The 20,032-nt window shown below is 45.4% G+C and overlaps 1 protein-coding gene and 1 long non-coding RNA gene across 5 annotated transcripts; one reads left to right on the forward strand and one right to left on the reverse strand.

The window, feature by feature from the left end:
• The first annotated feature begins 691 nt into the window (after window positions 1-691).
• Window positions 692-17,584, forward strand: LOC128403471 (semaphorin-4A-like). Of its 3 annotated transcripts, none has more exons than XM_053368267.1 (14): window positions 692-1,437; window positions 3,839-3,949; window positions 4,549-4,709; window positions 7,515-7,577; window positions 8,387-8,485; window positions 8,731-8,842; window positions 10,433-10,540; window positions 10,635-10,774; window positions 11,244-11,413; window positions 11,944-12,097; window positions 13,436-13,625; window positions 15,348-15,463; window positions 16,415-16,572; window positions 17,044-17,584. In XM_053368267.1, the coding sequence occupies exons 2-14, from the start codon at window positions 3,862-3,864 to the stop codon at window positions 17,447-17,449; spliced, it is 1,965 nt and encodes a 654-aa protein (XP_053224242.1). In that variant the 5' UTR covers window positions 692-1,437; window positions 3,839-3,861; the 3' UTR covers window positions 17,450-17,584. The 3 variants fall into 3 exon arrangements, with proteins under 3 accessions (XP_053224242.1, XP_053224241.1, XP_053224243.1); XM_053368266.1 differs by lacking the exon at window positions 692-1,437 and adding an exon at window positions 1,566-1,720; XM_053368268.1 differs by lacking the exons at window positions 692-1,437; window positions 16,415-16,572; window positions 17,044-17,584 and adding exons at window positions 1,566-1,720; window positions 15,820-15,971.
• On the reverse strand, window positions 15,754-19,973 carry LOC128403478 (uncharacterized). Of its 2 annotated transcripts, none has more exons than XR_008327960.1 (3): window positions 19,876-19,973; window positions 17,460-17,523; window positions 15,754-15,903 (listed from the first exon to the last, which is right to left on the reverse strand). It is a non-coding gene; the product is annotated as an uncharacterized LOC128403478 (long non-coding RNA). The 2 variants fall into 2 exon arrangements; XR_008327959.1 differs by having other exon boundaries at window positions 19,810-19,965.
• Between the last annotated feature and the right edge of the window lie 59 nt (window positions 19,974-20,032).

Below are 20,032 nucleotides of genomic sequence, written 5' to 3' on the forward strand. Positions count from 1 at the left end.
TGGTTCAGTTTGCATTTAAAGCCGAATCTATCAGATTTGCATTTTCCAGAACAAAAACACAAATCCACACTTATCCAGATTTTCCAATACTTTCTGCCATTAGGAAAGTGATGGAGAAATGCACTTAAAAGTGTGAGGTCAATGACTGATCAACAAGATGTACAGCCACCACACAAGCAAATCCCATGAATGCTCAGAGGCTGACCCAAAGGACTCGCTGCTACGTCATAATTGCTTTGGACAACAGATGGTTGCCACAGGATCTCCTAAATCCAAGGGTGTTGCCATTGTTCTACATTCCCAACTTGCTTTCAAAGCTCATTAGACTCTCAAAGACACCAGCAGAAATTTTGTCAAAGGGCTTTTACAAGAAGCTCACTTAATAACACCGGGCTCAATATATGCACCCAATTCCATACAGTTAAAATCCCTGCACAATCTTTTTCAGCGTTTATGAGACTTTATATCCAGTGATCTGATTCTTGGAGGAGTCTTGAACTGGATTGTGTGAGGAATTAAGTAAACTAAGTAGCTGCACCTGATTTAAACAGCATATTCCATTTTCAGAATTTGAAGCTTTTGGTTTCAGATTTGCCAGCCATTTTGTGCGGGCTGAATTGTTGATGCTAGCATTGTTGTCCCATTACCACCCCAGTTCAGACATCTTATTATGCTCCTCCAAAACATGGCTTGCAGTGCAATCCTGATGATGCATACTCAGGAGTAAGTCCTACTGAGTTCAATCAGACTTCATTCCCAAGTAAGTGGGAGCCTTAGAAGATACTACAGAGGTGTGTGTGTGTGCACGCTCCTCCTCTCATGTTTCCTGATTCTTTCCTCCATTCCTAAGTTTCCTCTGGTGATAGTTTGCTGCTATGTCTGAATTGGGTAAAACCAGAGCTCCTGGTCACCTCCAAGCCCTGATTTGGAATGATGGTTTTAAATGTCATCACCCTGGGCAATTGTAGCACCCATGGTTAAAGGAGACCTGGAATTGGAAGAAGAGAACCAGAATTCTTTCTAGGAGGAGGAGCTTCTGTCACGTTCCCTAACTTCCAGACTTTTGCTTAGAAGAATTGTCTTAACTGAGCCATCTTGGTGGAAGAAATGAAAGTCTAGTAGACCAGCTCGCTGCCATTCAAGTGTTTGGAGCTCTAGTTTCTATCAGCCACAGCCTGGGGAACCTCTGGCATATTCAAAACCCACCTCTCAGAACAAAGAATTCCATCTGGACGTGGGTGACTGGCAACTTTTCACTAAAAAGGGGGGGGGGATATTGTTTTTTCTGACTTCCAATGCCATTGGTTGCCATTGTTTGATGTCACAGACAAGCTGAGCACCAAAGGGTTGGGGCTTGCTGAGAGAGGTCAGAACAAGGATTGGTGCAAGACGGGGCAGAGCAGATGCAGGGCAAAAAAACTGGAGCCTGAGAAAAGAGTAGGTGCTGGTGAAGGAGAAGACTTTGTGGCCTAACTGGGGAAAGAGCAATTGAGCCTGGGGAGGCCAGGGAAGGGGGACGTGGGGTCCTGGGGAAAGGAGAGCCTGGGGAAAAGACATTTAAAGGATGAGCAGAGAAGGCTTGGGAAGCTTCTGATCCACCTCTGTGGCTTTGGAATTCCGCCCCAGGAATTTTGGATAAAAAAGAGCATGAGCCTTCAGTTGGTACCATCACTTGTCTTCTTCAGTGGATCTTTCCACAATTAGTGATAACCCCATGCAGGTATTTTCCACCTCACCCGCACTGAAGCTCTCGCCCACAACGTGAGAACTTTAGCTCCCCAACTCAGCCCAGTATACCTGAAGGAGTGTCTCCACCCCCATCATTCTGCTCGGACACTGAGGTCCAGCTCTGAGGGCCTTCTGGCGGTTCCCTCACTGCGAGAAGCGAAGTTACAGGGAACCAGGCAGAGGGCCTTCTCGGTAGTGGCGCCCGCCCTGTGGGATGCCCTCCCATCAGATGTCAAGGAAATAAACAACTATCTGACTTTTAGAAGACATCTGAAGGCAGCCCTGTTTAAGGAAGTTTTTATTGTTTGATGTTTTATGGTGTTTTTAATATTTTGTTGGAAGCTGCACAGAGTGGCTGGGGAAGTCCAGCCAGACGGGTGGGGTATGTATGTATGTATGTATGTATAAATAAATAAATAAATAAATATTACTACTACTACTACTACTACTACTACTACTCTTTTCCTTCCTGCATCTTCAGAAGAGCCTTAGGCAGATGCATCTTAAAGTTGCCACTTTGGCAGCTGAGAGCCATATATTTAGGAATATCTGATCAGCCATCCCATTTCAAGCAGTTGTATTTGATTGCCTAATATTTTATATTTTGTAATAACTTATCTCACACTTAAAGGTAACGGACCCCTGACCATTAGGTCCAGTCGTGACCGACTCTGGGTGCTCATCTCGCTTTATTGGCCAAGGGAGCCGGCGTACAGCTTCCGGGTCATGTGGCCAGCATGACTAAGCCACTTCTGGCAAACCAGAGCAGCGCACAGAAATGCCGTTTACCTTCCCGCCGGAGCGGTACCTATTTATCTACTTGCACTTTGACGTGCTTTCGAACTGCTAGGTTGGCAGGAGCAGGGACCGAGCAATGGGAGCTCACCCCGTCACGGGGATCCGAACCTCTGACCTTCTGATCGGCAAGTCCTAGGCTCTGTGGTTTAACCCACAGCACCACCCGCGTCCCTATCTCACACTTACCGGACTCATAAAATATCAATGTGGTGTACAGAAATAGATGCAACAAAGCACAGAATAGCATACCAACAATACACGACAGGGTCCAACCTAAGAAAATTTAAACAGCTGAATAGGTCTGTTAGCATAAAAAGGTATTCAAGATAGTCTTGAAATTTAACAGTGAGGATGCTAGCCAGACGCTTACATACCTGACTTATCGGGAAACCCAGGGGTCAACTAGCAGCATTCCTAAAAGTGATCCCTGTGATGAAGCTACAATATAATAATAATAATAATAATAATAATAATAATAATAATAATAATATATATATATATATATATTAAATATTTATTTAATTATTTATATTTATAATTATATTTATTTATAAGTGCTCAGATCCTTAAAATGTCTGGTACTCAAGTTGTTCAGGGCATTGTATGTTAAAATAAAACTTGAACTTGACCCAGTAGCATATGGGCAGCCAATGGTGATATTTTAGAAGACAAGATGTTGGCTGTTTGCCCCCATCAGCATTCTTACTGCTGCATTGTGCAACAGCTGTAGCTTTCAGACCAAGTCCCAGGGGCAGCCCCACATACAGTACATTGCAGTAGTCCAGTCTCAGGGTTATCAACCCACAGCCTACTGTATTCCAGAAACATCCTTAGCTAGTGTACAGTGGAACCTTGGTTCTTGAACGTATCCGTTGACGAACGTTTCGGAACTTGAATGCCGAAAACCTGGAAGTTACTGCTTTGGTTTTCAAACAATTTTCAGAAGCCGAACATGCCACGTGGCTTCCATTTTGAGTTTCCCTATTGTATTAAGGCTTCCGCTTTCAGTTTTCGGTTTCTGAACATTTCGGAACAGATTACGTTTGAAAACCGAGCTTCCACTGTACCAGACAAAGCTGGCAAAAAGGACATCTAGCCACAGAGGGCACTTAGGCCTCATATAACAAAAGTGTAGCCAAGGGTATAATATGTCGTTAACTTTTTAGTGATGACTTACTTTCTTTCTTCTTTCTTTCTTTCTTTCTTTCTTTCTTTCTTTCTTTCTTTCTTTCTCCTTCCTTCCTTCCTTCCTTCCTTCCTTCCTTCCTTCCCTTCCCTTCCTTTCTTTTCTTTCTTCTGCATTTCTTGACAGCTACCATCTGCTGATAACCAGCCATGAGCTCCAAACACTTCTTCATTTGCCTCCTGACGTTTGCCAACACTCTGGCCACAGAGCTGATGCCAAAGCAAACCACCTCGTTAAGTGAGTAACTCAAAGGAAGACAGAGTCAATATCTGTGCACTAGGGGAGAAGTTGAAAGGGTGCCTCAAAGGAGATGAGCAAGATTTGGGATGGGAAAGGTTAACAGTGGGCTGTGAGTGTATTCATTGGTAGGAATAAACTATTATACCTCATCTAGTCCTGTGCTAACATTCAGAATTGGTGGATCATGCACATCTGGGTGGGAGAGCAGGATCACATCCATCTGCTCCTGATGTTTGTCATCTGTGGATTCTTAGCACGTGCACAGGACTAGAAGCTTGAGACTGTTGAGTATTTGCACTGTATGCATATGCCGTCTGCACCCACCATTGTGCATGTGAGGATGTCCCTTTCAAAATGGCACCAGACTATGCGCTATGCTGGGCACACTGGGCCCATGTTGGGGACAGAGTTGCTACATATTCACACACACCACCCAATGATCCGCCCTCACTGGTCATGGTACAAAAGGGACACACTGACTTTTCCTCTGAGCAGGAAGCGAAAAAGCTGAGCATCATTGAGCACTGGAAACCAGGACTGGCTACCAGACACTTGCTGAAAATGTACCTAGCCTTACTCTCTTTTTTTATCCTCAGGGGACCCTAGACGAAAGGTTTTCCCATTCATGCAAAAAGGGGTTCAGAATTGGGACACTTTCCTACTGAGCAAAAACAAGAAAACTCTCTATGTGGGTGCCAGAGACACTATCCTCACCCTTGACATTCGCACGGACATCACCATCAGAGTGAAGCATGAGGTGAGTGGGAAATGGGGTTTCAGGATAAGGAGTGCTGGAGAAAGTGAGAGGAAAGGTCTGGAGTGGTGTTCTGATGAGGGTGCTCACCCACATTTCAACCCTGCTCCCTGTTTTGTGGGAGATACTGAGGACTCTTTAAAAAATGTTTCTATGTGTGCATTGGAGTTCATCACATTTCAGCCCTTCCTGCCCCAAACCACATTACTCCCTAGTTTTATCAAACCACTGTTTGCCATTAGACACCCCGACCAGGAAACTATGGCTTGCACCAGGTTTGAAGGATAAGCAGCAGCTTAATGTTGGTTAAAGTCCTGATTCAATGTAGGTAAATAAATCATGTCTTTGGTTCGTTTTAATGGCTTTTTACTTAGGATTCTGGGTGCAGCCTTCCTGGGGGGCGGGGGGAGGTTTTGTTTAATTAACCCAATTTGCCACCTGTGTGGCATGTCTGTTGCAGGATTACATCAAGGTCACAAGAGATTGTGCAGAAATCCATTTAGTAGCTGCAAGGTCTTCCACCATGGGCATCCTCTAGTGCTGAGAAAATAAGCCCTGATTGGGGGGGCCACTAGGGAAGATGGCCGACAATACCATCTCTCCGGCCCACACGAGGTAATTAAGAGGCTGTTATGGGAGTATGCAGCCTCCCTTGTTGCCCCAAGGGAATGGGGAACACTGCCCTTGCCTGCTGTGCCCATAAATCAGCCCCGGATTCAAAAGAAGGGGGTGAGGGCACTAGGCAGAATGCCCTTGTGTGGACTCCGGTTCTCCTGGACGCTGTCTCTGATCGCGCCACTAGCTGCAGCAACATGAAATAAACAATTAGGAAGAAGCAAATGCACATATTTCAAGTGAAGAATGGGGAGTAAAGACTGCTAATAGAAGGGACCTCTGCGAAAGAAGAGCGTCGGGTTGGATCAACAGGAATATATCATGAGAAGATTCATCAAAGGCTGGTATGTCGGCAGTGGGACTGGATGGGGGGGAAGTTTTTTTTCTTTCTTCTATGTGATTACCCAATAATCCCCCCTCACACGACAGAACCGGACCTAAAGCTTAAAGGACCTAAGCTGGATGATTTAAGACTGTGTGGAAATGAATTCTAACCAAAAGCATGTTTTATGGAGATCAAGAAAAGTACAAGAGCTTTTGGGATGACGCAGCAAAAAATAGCGTTGCCATGTTGGCAAGTTCTGTCGAAAGATTTATGACCGGGAGGAGGAATGGATTTGTTTTCATACTGCTGGCGAACCTCCTCAGAGGACTAAGAAAGGCGACAGATTTGTGAAGATTAATGATGGTAAGAGTGTTTTTATCTATGGAAGCGATGATATACGGAAACCATCTGGATATGACTCTTGGATGAACAGAAAAATTCACACAGGATTACAATTTGTTTTGACCGGCTTATGGAGACTATCAGAGGTCACAAAGAGAAGGGAAAAATATATGAAAATAACAAGATGAGAGGTGGAAAACAACAAGAAAGGACATTATTGTGAATATTATTTGGACAGATTTGTGGACATTAAAGCAGCAGCAAGATGATTGGATCCCCTTCGGAACTTGAAATATGGGTACCCCCAACAAAAATTTAAAATTCGGCTTTGTAATTTGGAATTTATGTGATGTGATTTGATTTGATTTGATTTGATTTGATTGGTCGGTTAATAAAAATTATAAGAAAGAAAGAAAGAAAGAAAGAAAGAAAGAAAGAAAGAAAGAAAGAAAGAAAATAAGCCCTGATTGGCTGAAGGAAATCTACTCTCCCTTTTGTAGAAAAGCTGGCCTTTGGCCTGGGTCTAATGGCCCCTGATAGAGGTTTGTGCGATGCAACATCCACAGATGCCTCAATACAGTTTACTGGTGGGGTCTGTAACTCTAATGGTTGGAATTGGGTGTGGCCAGCTAACATTTGGACTTTACCCAAATCCTGAAAGGTGTCTTTACACTGTTAGCCTTTCTTAACTGTCTTTTTATGGTAAAGGGTTTATTTTTGCTTTGTAACCTCTTTAATAGTTAATTTGTATTTATTTCCTTGCATGGCCCCATTAGCAGAAAGCAAGAGGGGAAAAGAGGGGGCAGCACAGCAGCGACAGGGAAGCAATTAAAGTTTACAATTTAACGTGAACCCACCTAATCTGCACTTCCCCAAGCTGGCACACAGCTTTCCTTCAAAACTTGCACTTCTCAGAATTTTGCCGTGCCGTTCTCCATCCAAACTTCAAAGAAAGTGTGTATCAAGGAAATGGTGCACAAAAATTTACGTTACTTAAAACATGCAAAAATGTAAATATTGGGTAAAAAAAAAAACTTCAGAAAGAAAAGCACAAACTGATGCAGAAATGTGGAGAGTTGAACTTCAGGTTCAAAATGAGAAACTAGGAGAAACCAAAATGGATGAATAATTCCATCCCTATATCCTACAAGAAGCAGATGGCTCAGCCACATGGCTCCAGAATCATGATTTGGCATTTTGTCTCAAGCAAGTCAGTGCTTTATCAAGAACCAGAGTTTAGAGACTGTTAACAGAGGGAGTATTGCTTATTTATTTATTTGCTTATTTAATGCATTTCTAAATTACTGGATATTTGAAAATCTCTTGAGCAATTTATAAAAATATAACACAAAACCATTAAAACTATATTATAAAAACAGAAATTTAGTCTTGACTTTCATCTTCCTATTTGCAAAATAACTCTGCAGGTGAATACCAGTAAGGCTGAACATTTGCAATCTGACTATTTCCCCCTTCTTTTGTTTCTCCTCCTCTAAAATGCCCTTCTTCCCCTTTTCCTGTAACAGATACAGTGGAGTCCCACGGCTGATAAAAAGGATAACTGTGCCTTGAAGGTGAAAAACAAAGAGGTAATGCATTGGGGATAGAGGAAGTGCTGCCTCCCAGTTTAGGAATGTGGTGTGCGCCTGTGTGCATTTCCCTCTTTCCTTTTGCTGGTTTGAATGCCCACCTCCACTCTGAAGCTGCTACCTGACCTGTGGGTGGGAGGTGGGGGGTGATGTGGGATGGAGATAAAAACTCAGCTGCATGAACACAGGCAACATAAGAACCACAGGCGATCCTCTTTCAAATTGCTGAGAAATAATACCAGTATATCCTGAACTATCTTATGCACAGGGATGCGGGTGGCGCTGTGGGTTAAACCACCGTGCCGCTTGGGCTTGCCAATTGAAAGGTTGGTTCTAACAAAACACCATTATGACCAGACTGCAGAATTATCTAGTGGCACCACTGCTTATTTTGACTAAATAAATCTGTTGTCCTTTAACCCCTTCAAGAACTATTATTATTACGGTATGTGCTTGCATGCAGGAAAGGGGCCGGGTTTTCATGCATTCTTGGTTGCTATTTAACAACCACCCAGTGGAAATCTTCTTTGGGATGCAAACGTAACTGGAAGTCTCGTAATCTGGGGAACCGGGTTCGCGTCTCCGCTCCTCCACATGCAGCTGCTGGGTGACCTTGGGCCAGTCACACTTCTTTGAAGTCTCTCAGCCCCACACACCTCACAGAGTGTTTGTTGTGGGGGAGGAAGGGAAAGGAGAATGTTAGCTGCTTTGAGACTCCTTAAAAGGGAGTGAAAGGCGGGATATCAAATCCAAACTCTTCTTCTTCTTCTGGAAGTTCAATCCTGATTTTCTCACCTTCATCTCCACAGAGGGAATGCTTCAATTTCATCCGTGTCCTGGTGCAACTGAACGACACACACCTTTACACCTGCGGGACGTATGCTTTCAGTCCCACCTGTGCTTACGTTGTGAGTTCTTAGGGGAGAAAGGAAGGGGGGTCCCTTTATAAGGCTAGCAACTTGAAGCTGGGCTTTCAGTGTGGCTGGCCCTGTTCTATGGGACAACATTCCTGCTGAGAATCAACAGGTGCCCACAATCTGTGCTTCCTTTCGACTATAAACAGCTCCATAGGGATGCTTGGTTTTTGAAGAACACCTTCCCATCGATTTTGCTTCTTTTGACCTTTCTCCTTTTCCTTCCCTTGCCTTGCTAGGATCTAACAACATTCAGTCTGGTGAAAGATGCAGAAGGCAAGCCCCTCCTCCTGCAAGGGAAGGGTGTCTCTCCCTATAGCCCTTACTATGGGAACACCGCAATCCTCGTTGGTGAGCCACCTGGAAGGGGAGGGGTTCCACTTCCTTGGAAGTCGAAAGTTTGCACCATCCTATTGTCTGCTTTGGCATTCCATAGAAAGCATAGGGACACAGGTGGCACTTTGGTCTAAACCACCAAGCCTAGAGCTTGCCAATCGAATCCCCACAACGGGGTGAGCTCCCATTGCTCGGTCCTTGTTCCTGCCAACCTAGCAGTTCGAAAGCACACCAAAAAGTGCAAGTAGATAAATAGGTATCGTTCCGGCGGGAAGGTAAACAGCGTTTCCGTGCGCTGCTCTGGTTCAACAGAAGCGGCTTAGTCATGCTGGCCACATGACCCGGAAGCTGTCTACAGACAAACGCCAGCTCCCTCAGCCTATAGAGCAAGATGAGTGCCACAACCCCAGTCATTTGCGACTGGACTTAACTGTCAGGGGTCCTTTACCTTTACCTTTTGCCCGCTTCTGCATTCCATAGAGGAAGACAGAGGTCTGTTAAAACATCCACAGTTCTCATGCCATACCCTCCAACAACTCAACAGCAAAATCCGGGACACGATCTTCCCAACTGCCACCTTCTCTTCTTTTTTTCCTCATGAGAGAATGGCAGCCATTTTTACGCCATGATCTCACGTGATTTCACGCCATGATTTCCCCCTTTAAAAGCTCTTTTCTTGGGTGAGGCGCCCAAAAGGGCAGGCCCCTTTAATTCCTTGCCAAAGGCTGTGCTCCTTTCTAGTTGATTTGAACTGCAACTCCCATCAGCTGTGCTGGCTGGGGTTGATGAGAATTATAGTCCAAATCATTCGAAGAATATCCATCTAGGGAGGATGACAGCCTGTCCCCTGCCTGTATTTCCTCTTGTTGAAAGATGGACAACATGTCACCCTGCAGTGAGATTAAAATATACCCCAGGCACTGCAATGTGTGAAACAGTTTGATGAACAGTGCATAGATTCATGCAGCTGCCTTTCCCTGGGGAATATAACTTGTAGGGGTCCTGGGGAGGGAGATGAGCAAGCTTAGGAAAGCACACTGATTTACAAGATATTTAGCAAGGTATCTACAAGGCAAAATTAGGGGCAGTCAGGGCCGGCCCACCCACGAGGCAAGATGAGGCGACCGCCTCAAACAGCAGCATCCACAGGAACAGCAAGGAATGTATTGCCAGCTGCTGCAGCAATGTGCTCCTTGGAGGCTGGATCTACCACCTCTTTGGCAGCTCCCCTCCCATGCCACCTCTACAGCAGCCTCTTGGTGAATAGGTAGCGCTGCTGATGGGGGCTGCCCGCTGGAGTTGCCTGGGCTATGCGCCCATGCCCACCTGGCACGATTCAGAGCGGGCCACTTCCCTTGCACTGAGACGGCCTTTGATTCCTGGCTCAACTATCAGGTAAGGTTGATTTGATTCTCCCTACCTTTGTTCCTGATGGACATCTTCACTCACCTTCTTCTTTCCTGGTGGTGAGCGTGCACCATTTTGCAGTTCCCCTCAGGTGCAAAAACATATTGAACTGGCCCTGTGGGCAGTGAATTACAAGCGCTTGAGAAAACGGGCTGAAGGGAAGGAGGAGTCACCTTCTCTCCTGCCTTTACCCTGCAGATGGCGAACTTTACACTGCCACCCAGGAAAACGTTCCAGGGAATGAGCCCGTCATCACTCGAACCCTGGGCAGTAGTTCAGTTTTGAAGAATGAGCACTGGATGACTGGTAAGGGCAGATGCTGAGGGAGCGGGGAAGGGCCTTAGAAACTAAATCAGATCTCACATCTGGCGGTTTTCTTCCACTCCCCTCCCCTCCCCAGGTGATGCAACATTCGTGGCCTCCTTCAACATCCCAGCCCCCCCAAATGACGACAAAGTCTATTTTTTCTTTTGGGAAACAGCAAAGGAGTATGACTTCTTTGAGAAAGTCATCGTCTCCAGGGTTGCTCGCATCTGCAAGGTGAGCTGCCTCCAAAATCAAGGAAGCTTTTGAGCAGGAACTTTTTTTCAGTGCTGTGAGCATGTGCAGAAGTTGGATGGTCTTCTGTCCCTGATGCTTTAGCTGAGGTTCCCGCATTGCAGGGGGTTGGACTAGATGAGCCTTGGGGTCCCTTCCAACTCTACAATTTTCTGATTCTGTGACACTGAGTTGATGCCGAACGCGACCAGTCTTCATCGTAGCTCAGCTTCCCTTATAAAATCCTCCAAGGCAGCTTACAAGCTTGCTAAACTCAAGACGGAAATGTACAACACCACATGATGAAACAGTAAGCAACAAAGCAAACCGTAAAATTAATAGGATGAATAAAGTAAAGCAGCAATTTGATTATCTCAAAAGAGCTATCAGAGAATGCCTGGGGCTGCTCCTTAAAAGGACTATGCCTCCCAATCTGATTTGTCAGTGATGTTTGCTTTCCCATCCTCTACAGAATGATGTCGGGGGAAAAACATTGCTGCAGAAGAAATGGACCACCTTTCTGAAAGCACATCTTTCCTGCGCCCAGAAAGGGCAGTTTCCTTATACTGTCATTCAACACGTGTTTGCTGTTCCACACCCAGGAGGCGGTGCATTTTTCTATGGGGTCTTTGTTCCTCAATGGTAAGGCTGTGAGAATCCTTAGTAGCCGGAGCGGGGAAAGAATATTAGCCACTCAGCACAATGGGGGATAGGATTTGGTTCAGTTCCCTTTTTTAATGGGTCCCTACCTAGTTTTGCATATTCCCAAACAATAAATGAACTGAAACGCAAGTACCCTAGGAAACTTGCACTGTTGTGAAGCTGTTTGCATGCAAAAATGCATATGATGAGAAAAGCAACATGCACAATGAAAAATATGAAGCAAAACTTCTTGCAAACATGTGTCTCTTAGGGGAAATAAGCACTCAACGCTGACCATGTTTCTGTGGACTTATTTGAGAAAAGATTCACAAACTGATGTAGAAATGTGACAAGCTGAACTTAAAATTGGAAAAGTGAGAAATCGAAATACGCAAATTTATCCATCCCTACCTTGGAATTTGCTTTGGGTCCCACAATGTGCTAAATACTGGTGAAGTAAATTGACTCCAAGCATATGCAGAGTGCCTTTTCCTTCTAGTGGTGCGGCTGGTTTGTACATCTCTTTGTAGGCAGGTGGGAGGTTTCTGGAGCTCGGCAGTCTGCGCCTTCGACCTTAATGCTATCAACAAAGTCTTTGATAATGGGAGATATAAAGAGTTACACCAGAACTGCTCCCGATGGCTGCCCTATAAAGGGGAGGCCATGGATCCTCCCCCTGGCTCGGTAAGTACCGCTTTTAGCCCTCTACTTGGAAGTGTGCAATGCCCAGCTGAATACTGCTTCTGGTGAGGATGCTGAGCAGGCACCCCAACTCTAGGGGGCCAAGTTGTCTTCAGCCCCTTGAATATTTGTTGGAATGGGGTTGGTATGTGGGTGTGACGTCACAAGTGTCGTGCGTCACAGCATCAGCGGTTGGCTCCTTCAGAGCCCTCAGCCTCCTCTAGATGGTGCAACATCGCATCACGCATGTCCAATGCACACCAGGGGCGCCTCTGATACTGAGAAATGCTTCTTCCTTCTAATTTAACCCCAGATTTTGAAGTTGTCTTTCTGAAGTGGAATCAAATTCAAATTATTTTTGAATGTTTTTGCAAGTTCCTGTGTAATTGCTTTGGCTGTCAGTTCCTTCTGTTAATTTGTGTCCTTTTGCACTGATGGAAATAAGCTGTTGAGAGGTGATTGCACATGCCTGCTGGAATCAGGGAACGTGGGTTCTCAGGGATGCTATGTATAGTTTGACATCAAGTCTTAAAGCAAACCTATGTCCTTAGGCTGTCCTGCCAGAAGATTAGCATCTCCAGTGTTTCCTGTAGTTCTGTTCTGCCAGCTGCTCCACAAGTGAGAAGATACCCTTAACCCAGACCGTGTAGGGCAGGGATTGTCAACCTGTCCCTAATGCCCACTAGGATTCTAGGTGGGCAGTAGGGGGTTCTATGGCACAAGCTGAATCCTCCTTCCATCGAGCACTGGTGGGCGGTAAGGAAATTTTACCATCAAGAAAGATGCATTAGTGGGCGGTAGGTATAAGAAGGTTGACTATCCCTGGTGTAGGGGATCCCACTTAGGCTGTAGAAAATTATTAGAAAGGTCTAAAGGGTTCTGGAACCCTTTGTAGATCTCCCTTGAAATAAGTGTGTCCTTAGCTCCTGAAATGAACGGTTGCCCCACAAACAGTTCAGTTTCTCCTCCAGGGAGGCTGTGTGTCTTTACAAAACGTGGAGCCAAAATTAAAATGGCGCTTCTCAGATGGATGAGACAGCTACAAAACACACCCTACTTAACTAGCTGCTCACGCTGAACATCACACTCACCCTGTGCTGTGCAAGACTCTGAATATTTACCAGAACGGGCTTAAGTCACGGATAAAAACTGGAAGAGAACAGTATGGAGGACTCCTAATTAAGTGTGTTAGTCACATCTTCATGCCTTGGGTGAATAGGGGAACAGAGGTCCTCCTTGAAGGCTTCCCATAGGAGCATGTTGGCCCCTGTGAGAGCAGGATGCTAGACTAGATGGGTCTCAGCCTGATCCAATGGGCCTCTTTTTCTGTCCCCCCTTCAGTGTTCTGTCAGCCCATCATCAGACAAAACCCTCGTTTTCATAAAAGAACATTATATGATGGATCAGACGATTCGGCCACTCTATAACCAGCCCGTGTTTGTGAAGCTCAATGTGAAATACACCCGGATTACAGTACACCAAACTGAGAACATCTTGGGAATTCCCTATACCATACTGTTTCTTGGGACAGGTATGAATGTGTTTTCTTTCCTGCCCTGGAGGTCGAGATTAAGACATTTGCTCTGTAACCTCCTTATTCCTTTGACCCAGCAAGGGCTTACAACACAGGTTGCAACATTTAACCCAGGCTTCCTCAGTCCCGGCCCTCCAGATGTTTTTGGCCTACAACTCCCATGATCCCTAGCTAGCAGGACCAGTGGTCAGGGATGATGGTAATTGTAGTCTCAAAACATCTGGAGGGCTGAGTCTGAGGAAGCCTAGTTTAGCCAGATAATGAGCAAGCAAGACTGACTCAATCGTGAATCTTTTTATTTTGAAAAGTGGAAGTCTCAGAAGTGGCCTGTGTGTCAAATTCATCACATCAAAAGTAGCCAGATAATGGTTAGATAATGCTAATGGTTCTCCCAGGAGAGGCCAAGAAAGCTGCTTGCTGGGATTGTAGAGCTCTTTCCTCACCCCTCTTAGTTCTCTCTGCTTAGCAGCTGATTTACCCTTGGAGTTAGGATGGGGAGCTCTAGGGAACGTATTCACTTTTCCTCCTAGGACTTACCTGGAGCAGATCTGCACTCATGGTTTTTAATGTTAATGAAGGGTTAAAGAATGGTTCTGATAACTATATGGACACATGATGTCCTACAGTCGTACCTTGGTTGTTGAACACCTTGGTACTCGGATGTTTTGGCTCCCGAACGCCACAAACCGAACGTCCGATGTAGCTTCCATGGCTTCTGATTTAGTGCAGGAAGCTCCTGCAGCCAATCAGAAGCCACGCCTTGGTTTTCGAACCATTTCGGGAGTTGAATGGACTTCCGGAACAGATTAAGTTCAACAACCAAGGTACGACTGTACTTTTAATGTTCATAATGTGTTATTAAAATGTGATACCAGAGGGCACTGCAGAGCAACCGGGAGAAGGGAGACTGTGGTTTGACGAAAGAAACAAATGAAATGTCTAATACAGTCGTACCCTGGAAGTTGAACGGAATCCGTTCCAGAAGTCCGTTCAACTTCCAAAACATTAGAAAACCGTGACTTCTCATTGGCTCGTGACTTCTCATTGGCTGCAGGAAGTCCCTGCAGTCAATCGGAACCCGTGGAACCCACGTCGGTCGTTCAGGTTCCAAAAGAATATTTGCAAACCGGAACAATCACTTCCAGGTTTGAGGCGTTCAGGAGCCAAAACATCCAAGTTCCAGGGCATTCAGGATCCAAGGTACAACTGTACCATTTTAATAATGATAAACAGGTCGGTGTAGATCCAGCCTTGGTCAACCAGTCAATTAAAGAGTTGCGGCTCTGAAAGTGGAAGTGCACATTTAAACTATGGCACTTGCACCTGCAGGAGACGCGGGAGGCTTGGATGGCTTTACAAAAGGATTAGACAAATTCGTGGAGGATGATGCTATCAATCTAGCCACGATGGCCCTGCTCTGCCTCCGCAGTCGGAAGCAGCAATGCTTCTGAATTTCCATTGCTGGAAACCACGAGAGGGCTTTTGTGCTCAGATCCTGCCTGCCAATTTCCCACAGGCATCTGGTTGGTTACTGTGAGAACAGGATGCTGGACTAGATGGGCCAGACTCTTCTTGTGTTCTTAAGGGAGGATGGACTGCACAAGAGGGAGAAACATCAGCTCCCACCCACTTGATAGTGACAGACCCGGGTTTCAACAAACTGTTCTGCTACTACCATATCAAATTTCAGACTCTATATCTTTGCTTGGTTTTCCACAGACCAGGGAGCCATTCACAAAGTGGTGGTCGTCGGCAGCGATGCTCACATCATTGAGGAGATCCAGCTGTTTGAGAAGCCAGAGGCAGTCCAAAACTTGCTGCTCTCACCTGAAAAGGTGGGCAGACTCTGTTGGATAGGAACAGGAGCTGCAAGCTTGTAAAAGGGCCTTAGCTTAAGGTTACCAGACGTCCCCGTTTCCCGGGGACGGTCCCCAGATTTACAAATCAGCCCCCATACAAAATCCGTTGAAGTTGAAGAGTGTCCCCAGATTCATTGAAAAAAATCTGATAACCTTACCTTAGTTTAGAGGCTGAGTCTCAAGAACGTTTCCTTTCTGAAACCCTGGAAAGCTGCTAGGCAACAAGGAGCTAGATGAAGCCTGTAGTTTGATGTGGGATAAGGCAGTTTCTTATTTAAACTTGTTCTTTGTTCAAGACCACATGAACTAGAACTGTACTTTATTTTAAGGAGAAGGGCCACAGCTCAGTAATCGAGCAGATGCTTCATGTGTAGAAGGTCCCAAGTTCAATCCTCAGCTAGAAAAAGACTGAAACCCTGGAGAGCCACAATTAAATATAAAACCAGAAAATAAAGAAACTTTGCAGGCAATCAAATTATCACAAGCACAATTCTCAATCGGTGGGTATTATTTGGGGTGAATGAGGCACTGGCATTTTTATTTAACTACATTTTAGATCATTTTTAAGGCCAGGGCCCATCGCTGCACCTTCTGGCAATAAGTCCTACAAGTTAATTACAGTGGTACCTCTGGTTACAGACGCTTCAGGTTACAGACTCCGCTAACCCAGAAATAGTATCTCGGGTTAAGAACTTTGCTTCAGGATGAGAACAGAAATCGTGCTCCTGCAGCGTGGCAGCAGCAGGAGGTCCCATTAGCGAAAGTGGTGCTTCAGGTTAAGAACAGTTTCAGGTTAAAAACGGACCTCTGGAACGAATTAAGTACTTAACCCGAGGTACCACTGTATACACAATGTAAGGAAGGTCTTCCTTTCTCCTGCCCTCCTAATACTGTAGTAACAAAATATTTCTGTTTGTGCATTCTTAGGGGATCCTTTATGTGGGGTATTCCAAAGGAATTGTACAAGTCCCATTGGCCAACTGTGGCATTCACAAAACCTGTCCTGACTGCATTTTAGCACGAGATCCTTACTGTGCCTGGGATGGAAGGAAATGCAGTGATAACTGGAATAACAAATACAAAAGGTGGGTATTTGCAGGCTAGAGACAAGTCTGTGAAAGCACATAGCAGATGAAAGGGTGAATATATTAGTAGGATGGGGGGGTGGTTGGTTTGTTTCACATTTTAATACAAACCTACCTTATGTGCACGTCAGTTCACAATGTAAGTTGAAAGCCATCTTTCAAAATGCACACTTCTCCAGATTTTGCAGTTTTTCAAACTGCACAAAAATGCTTATATCAGTGGAAATAATGCAATGCCTTAAAGTACTGCCCTGAGACCTCTGGGTATAGGGCGGGATATAAATTCAATAAATAATAATAGTAATAATAAGTAGGGTCATTTTTGCAAAAATGCACGTTTCAGACAATTGCGTAAAAACATTTTAATGTTAGGCGAAATGCACTTGGAGCCATATTAATTTTCATATGGACCCTAAGATTGGAAAGACCCAAAGACAGATTACTCTATCCCTGCTTCTTACTATGTTCCAGCATGGCAGGAAAGAGTAACTTTAAGCAAGATGTTGAGACCGGAAACTCAGGCCTTTCGTGCATGCGCAGCAGTGGGAAGAGCAGAGCCTCCTCAAGGCCAATCACCTTGATTGCCGTAGTGGCCGTGGTTTTCTTCTGCTACCCAGACACAGTGAAAGTGAAAAGCAAAGTACAGGGGTGCAGGAGCCCCCTCCAAGCCAAGAAAACATCCAAGCAAGAGAAAGTCCTGTTCAATGGCAGCCAGAGCATTCTGCAAGTGGACCTTGCCAGAAAACTGCTGACAGCTCCAACACCTCCTATGTCTACGTGCTCCGTTCAGGCTATCAGGGCTGACAAAAACTGCTTGGACTTGGGCCTGCCAAACAAGGATGACTCCAGAGGAGCCGTGGCAGCGGAGGAGATCTAGCCTGGCCTACCTGATTCCTCACCAGCTGTTGCAGGGAACAACCTTTCGCGATCTCACCAGCTCACACAGGCAACCTAGCAAGAACAAAAGTATTGTCACAACTGTGATGCTATTACTAAATGCCACCAGAAAACAGGGTGTTACCTCTGGTTGCATTTCTTTCCCACCTAGTTTTGTCTGTACAATGCCATGTAAATGCAGGACCTAGCACCACACAACTGGCCAAATCTTTCCTACGCTTTCAGGTTCCCATCCCTACCTCCATAGACAGGATCCTGGGAACGGTCCCCATACTCACAGCCAAATCCATAAGTCTCTCTCTTTGGTAAGAAATGCTTACCAAAATTTAGAAGATCTACAGAGCTGTCCAGTTTGGAGTGAAGGCCAGTGTTGGGTGTGGTAGTTGGGTCAGGGCTGTTTATTTGGCCTTGCTCAATGTTTTCACACTGAGACGCAACAGCCTAGATGTAATTCATGCCAGAAGACTGCCAGAGAAATGAAGGCTACAGAAGAATGGGCCTGATTCGAGGGAGGCAGATCTTAAGGTAGATTTCCCATGTAGAAGGAGCAGCCCAACCTATTTACACCAGGAAGATGTTGAGAGTGGCAGAATGGGATACTGACAGGCCTGACCAATGGGGTATGATCACTTCTGTGCAAAGTTCCTTAAACATGGACCCCATGCCTTATTACAGTGGAGGTGGATCCCAGTTTTCCTTTTTGACAGAGCCTGTGCTGCATTATGGCTCAGGTGATCTTGGGTCCTTCTATTATGGGCTTGAGATATTTGGTAGGTGGGAGAGGTACTATAGCTCCATGCTTTGCCTACTGAAAATTATTTAAAAAACAGAATTGGGTGGGTGGGAGGTGTTTGGAAGGTCTTTCTGTGTCTTTTAGTGTGTGCTTTAAAACAGGGCAAGCTGCTTTATACTGAGAATGGGCCACTGGATCTAGCTCAGTATTATCAACACTGACTAGCAGTGGCTGTCTTAGGGTATCAGACAAGGGGCATTCCCAGTCCAACCTTGAGATGTCAGGGCTTAAACCTGGGATTGTCTGGTCTACCACTGTTCTATGGTTCTTCGGCTTGTACCTATCTAAAGAGTTCTTCCTCGCACTTTACAAGCACGCTAAAAGCAAGAACAAAAACATCAGGACCATCAATATTCTGTGCCATGAAAAGCCCTTGGGCAATTTCTACCATATGTAGCACCATTGTTTGATTCCAACATGGTGTAAATTGCTGCAGAGGCCATGTGGCCCTCCACTTTTAAAAAATTGATTTAAGCAGTGCTTTTATTCTGGGGGTACTCAAGAGCACACCATACCAGTGTAGCAGGAACCCCCCACCCCACCCCAATCATTCTGTTTGTACAAACTTCACACACACACACACACACACACACTCACACACTACATACGCCACATTTCTGTTATAAATTCATAGAAAATCAACCATACATCGGATTTGCACTGTTCCATTTTATTTTACTCCATATGACAAGAACTATCAAAGGGGGGTGGCTTGGTCCTGGTCAGCCATAATCCCTTCACCGTCTCAGCACATCCACAGGAGCCCTGCCCAGTTGCTATGCCAACCCTGATGATCCCAGACAGAAGACAATCAAGATCACAAAGAAGTTGCATATGGGAGTGGATTCAGCATGGACTGAAACAAAGGACAATGATCAGATCTTCCCTCTGGGGGCAGGAAACTGCAAACTCCCCTTTGTCTCCTGGAAGTGACTCATGGGGAGGGGGGAAAGGAGGAACTAGCCAGGTGACAAGACACTCAGGTTACCACCAACTCCTCCCTCAACCCCTCCTTTCTGTAATGTATGCATGATGTTTCTGGGGGTGGGCTTGACCTAGAGGAGGGGAATTTCAAAAAGTTTTTATAAGACCTTGCACACTATTTTTCTGGGTCTTTCCTCTCTCTTGCAAGTGAGGGGAACACCCTGTTGCAACAGTTCAATAAAGGCCAAGCCTACAGGCTGCTGTTTTGCTCCAAGTTATCCTGGTTGGTGTCTTTACTTTTTGTCCAAGGGAGCCCTCGGATTTTTCCGGTAACACCAGCACCTTAAAAAAAAAAAAGTTTAAAGTGTGGCACTTACTATAACAACTTCATGGTGAGTACTGGCACCTTCCCCCCCCAAAAAAAAACAACAACAACGGCCCTGGGTTTAAAGGAAGATTATTGGAACCCTGAACCCATTTTCAGGGATGGGTGGATTATAGAGTATTTTAACCGTATATATTTATGTGGTGTTTTGTGACAATTTTGTTGGCTAAATAAAGGCAGCGCCTTCACAGTGGGGGGCATATAAAGTCCCAAAAAATCCGGATGTGAGAAAACCTACTCTAATCTGAAAAGCGCAAATTCAAAATAACTACTATAAACCCTAGAGAATCGCCGTGTCTTTCACCGGAAGTACCACTCTTGTATTTCGAAACTCCATGCTCCTCCCTTCCGCCTCCATGCGCTCTTTAATTCGTCGTGCGCCCCCTTCCCGCCGTCTCGCCGCTTCCATCTTTGTCACTGGCAGCGAGGCGAGCGCAAGCGGAGTAAGATGAAGCCGGCCA

The sequence above is a fragment of the Podarcis raffonei genome, chromosome 16 (genome assembly GCF_027172205.1).
Source record: "Podarcis raffonei isolate rPodRaf1 chromosome 16, rPodRaf1.pri, whole genome shotgun sequence".
NCBI lineage: Eukaryota > Metazoa > Chordata > Lepidosauria > Squamata > Lacertidae > Podarcis > Podarcis raffonei.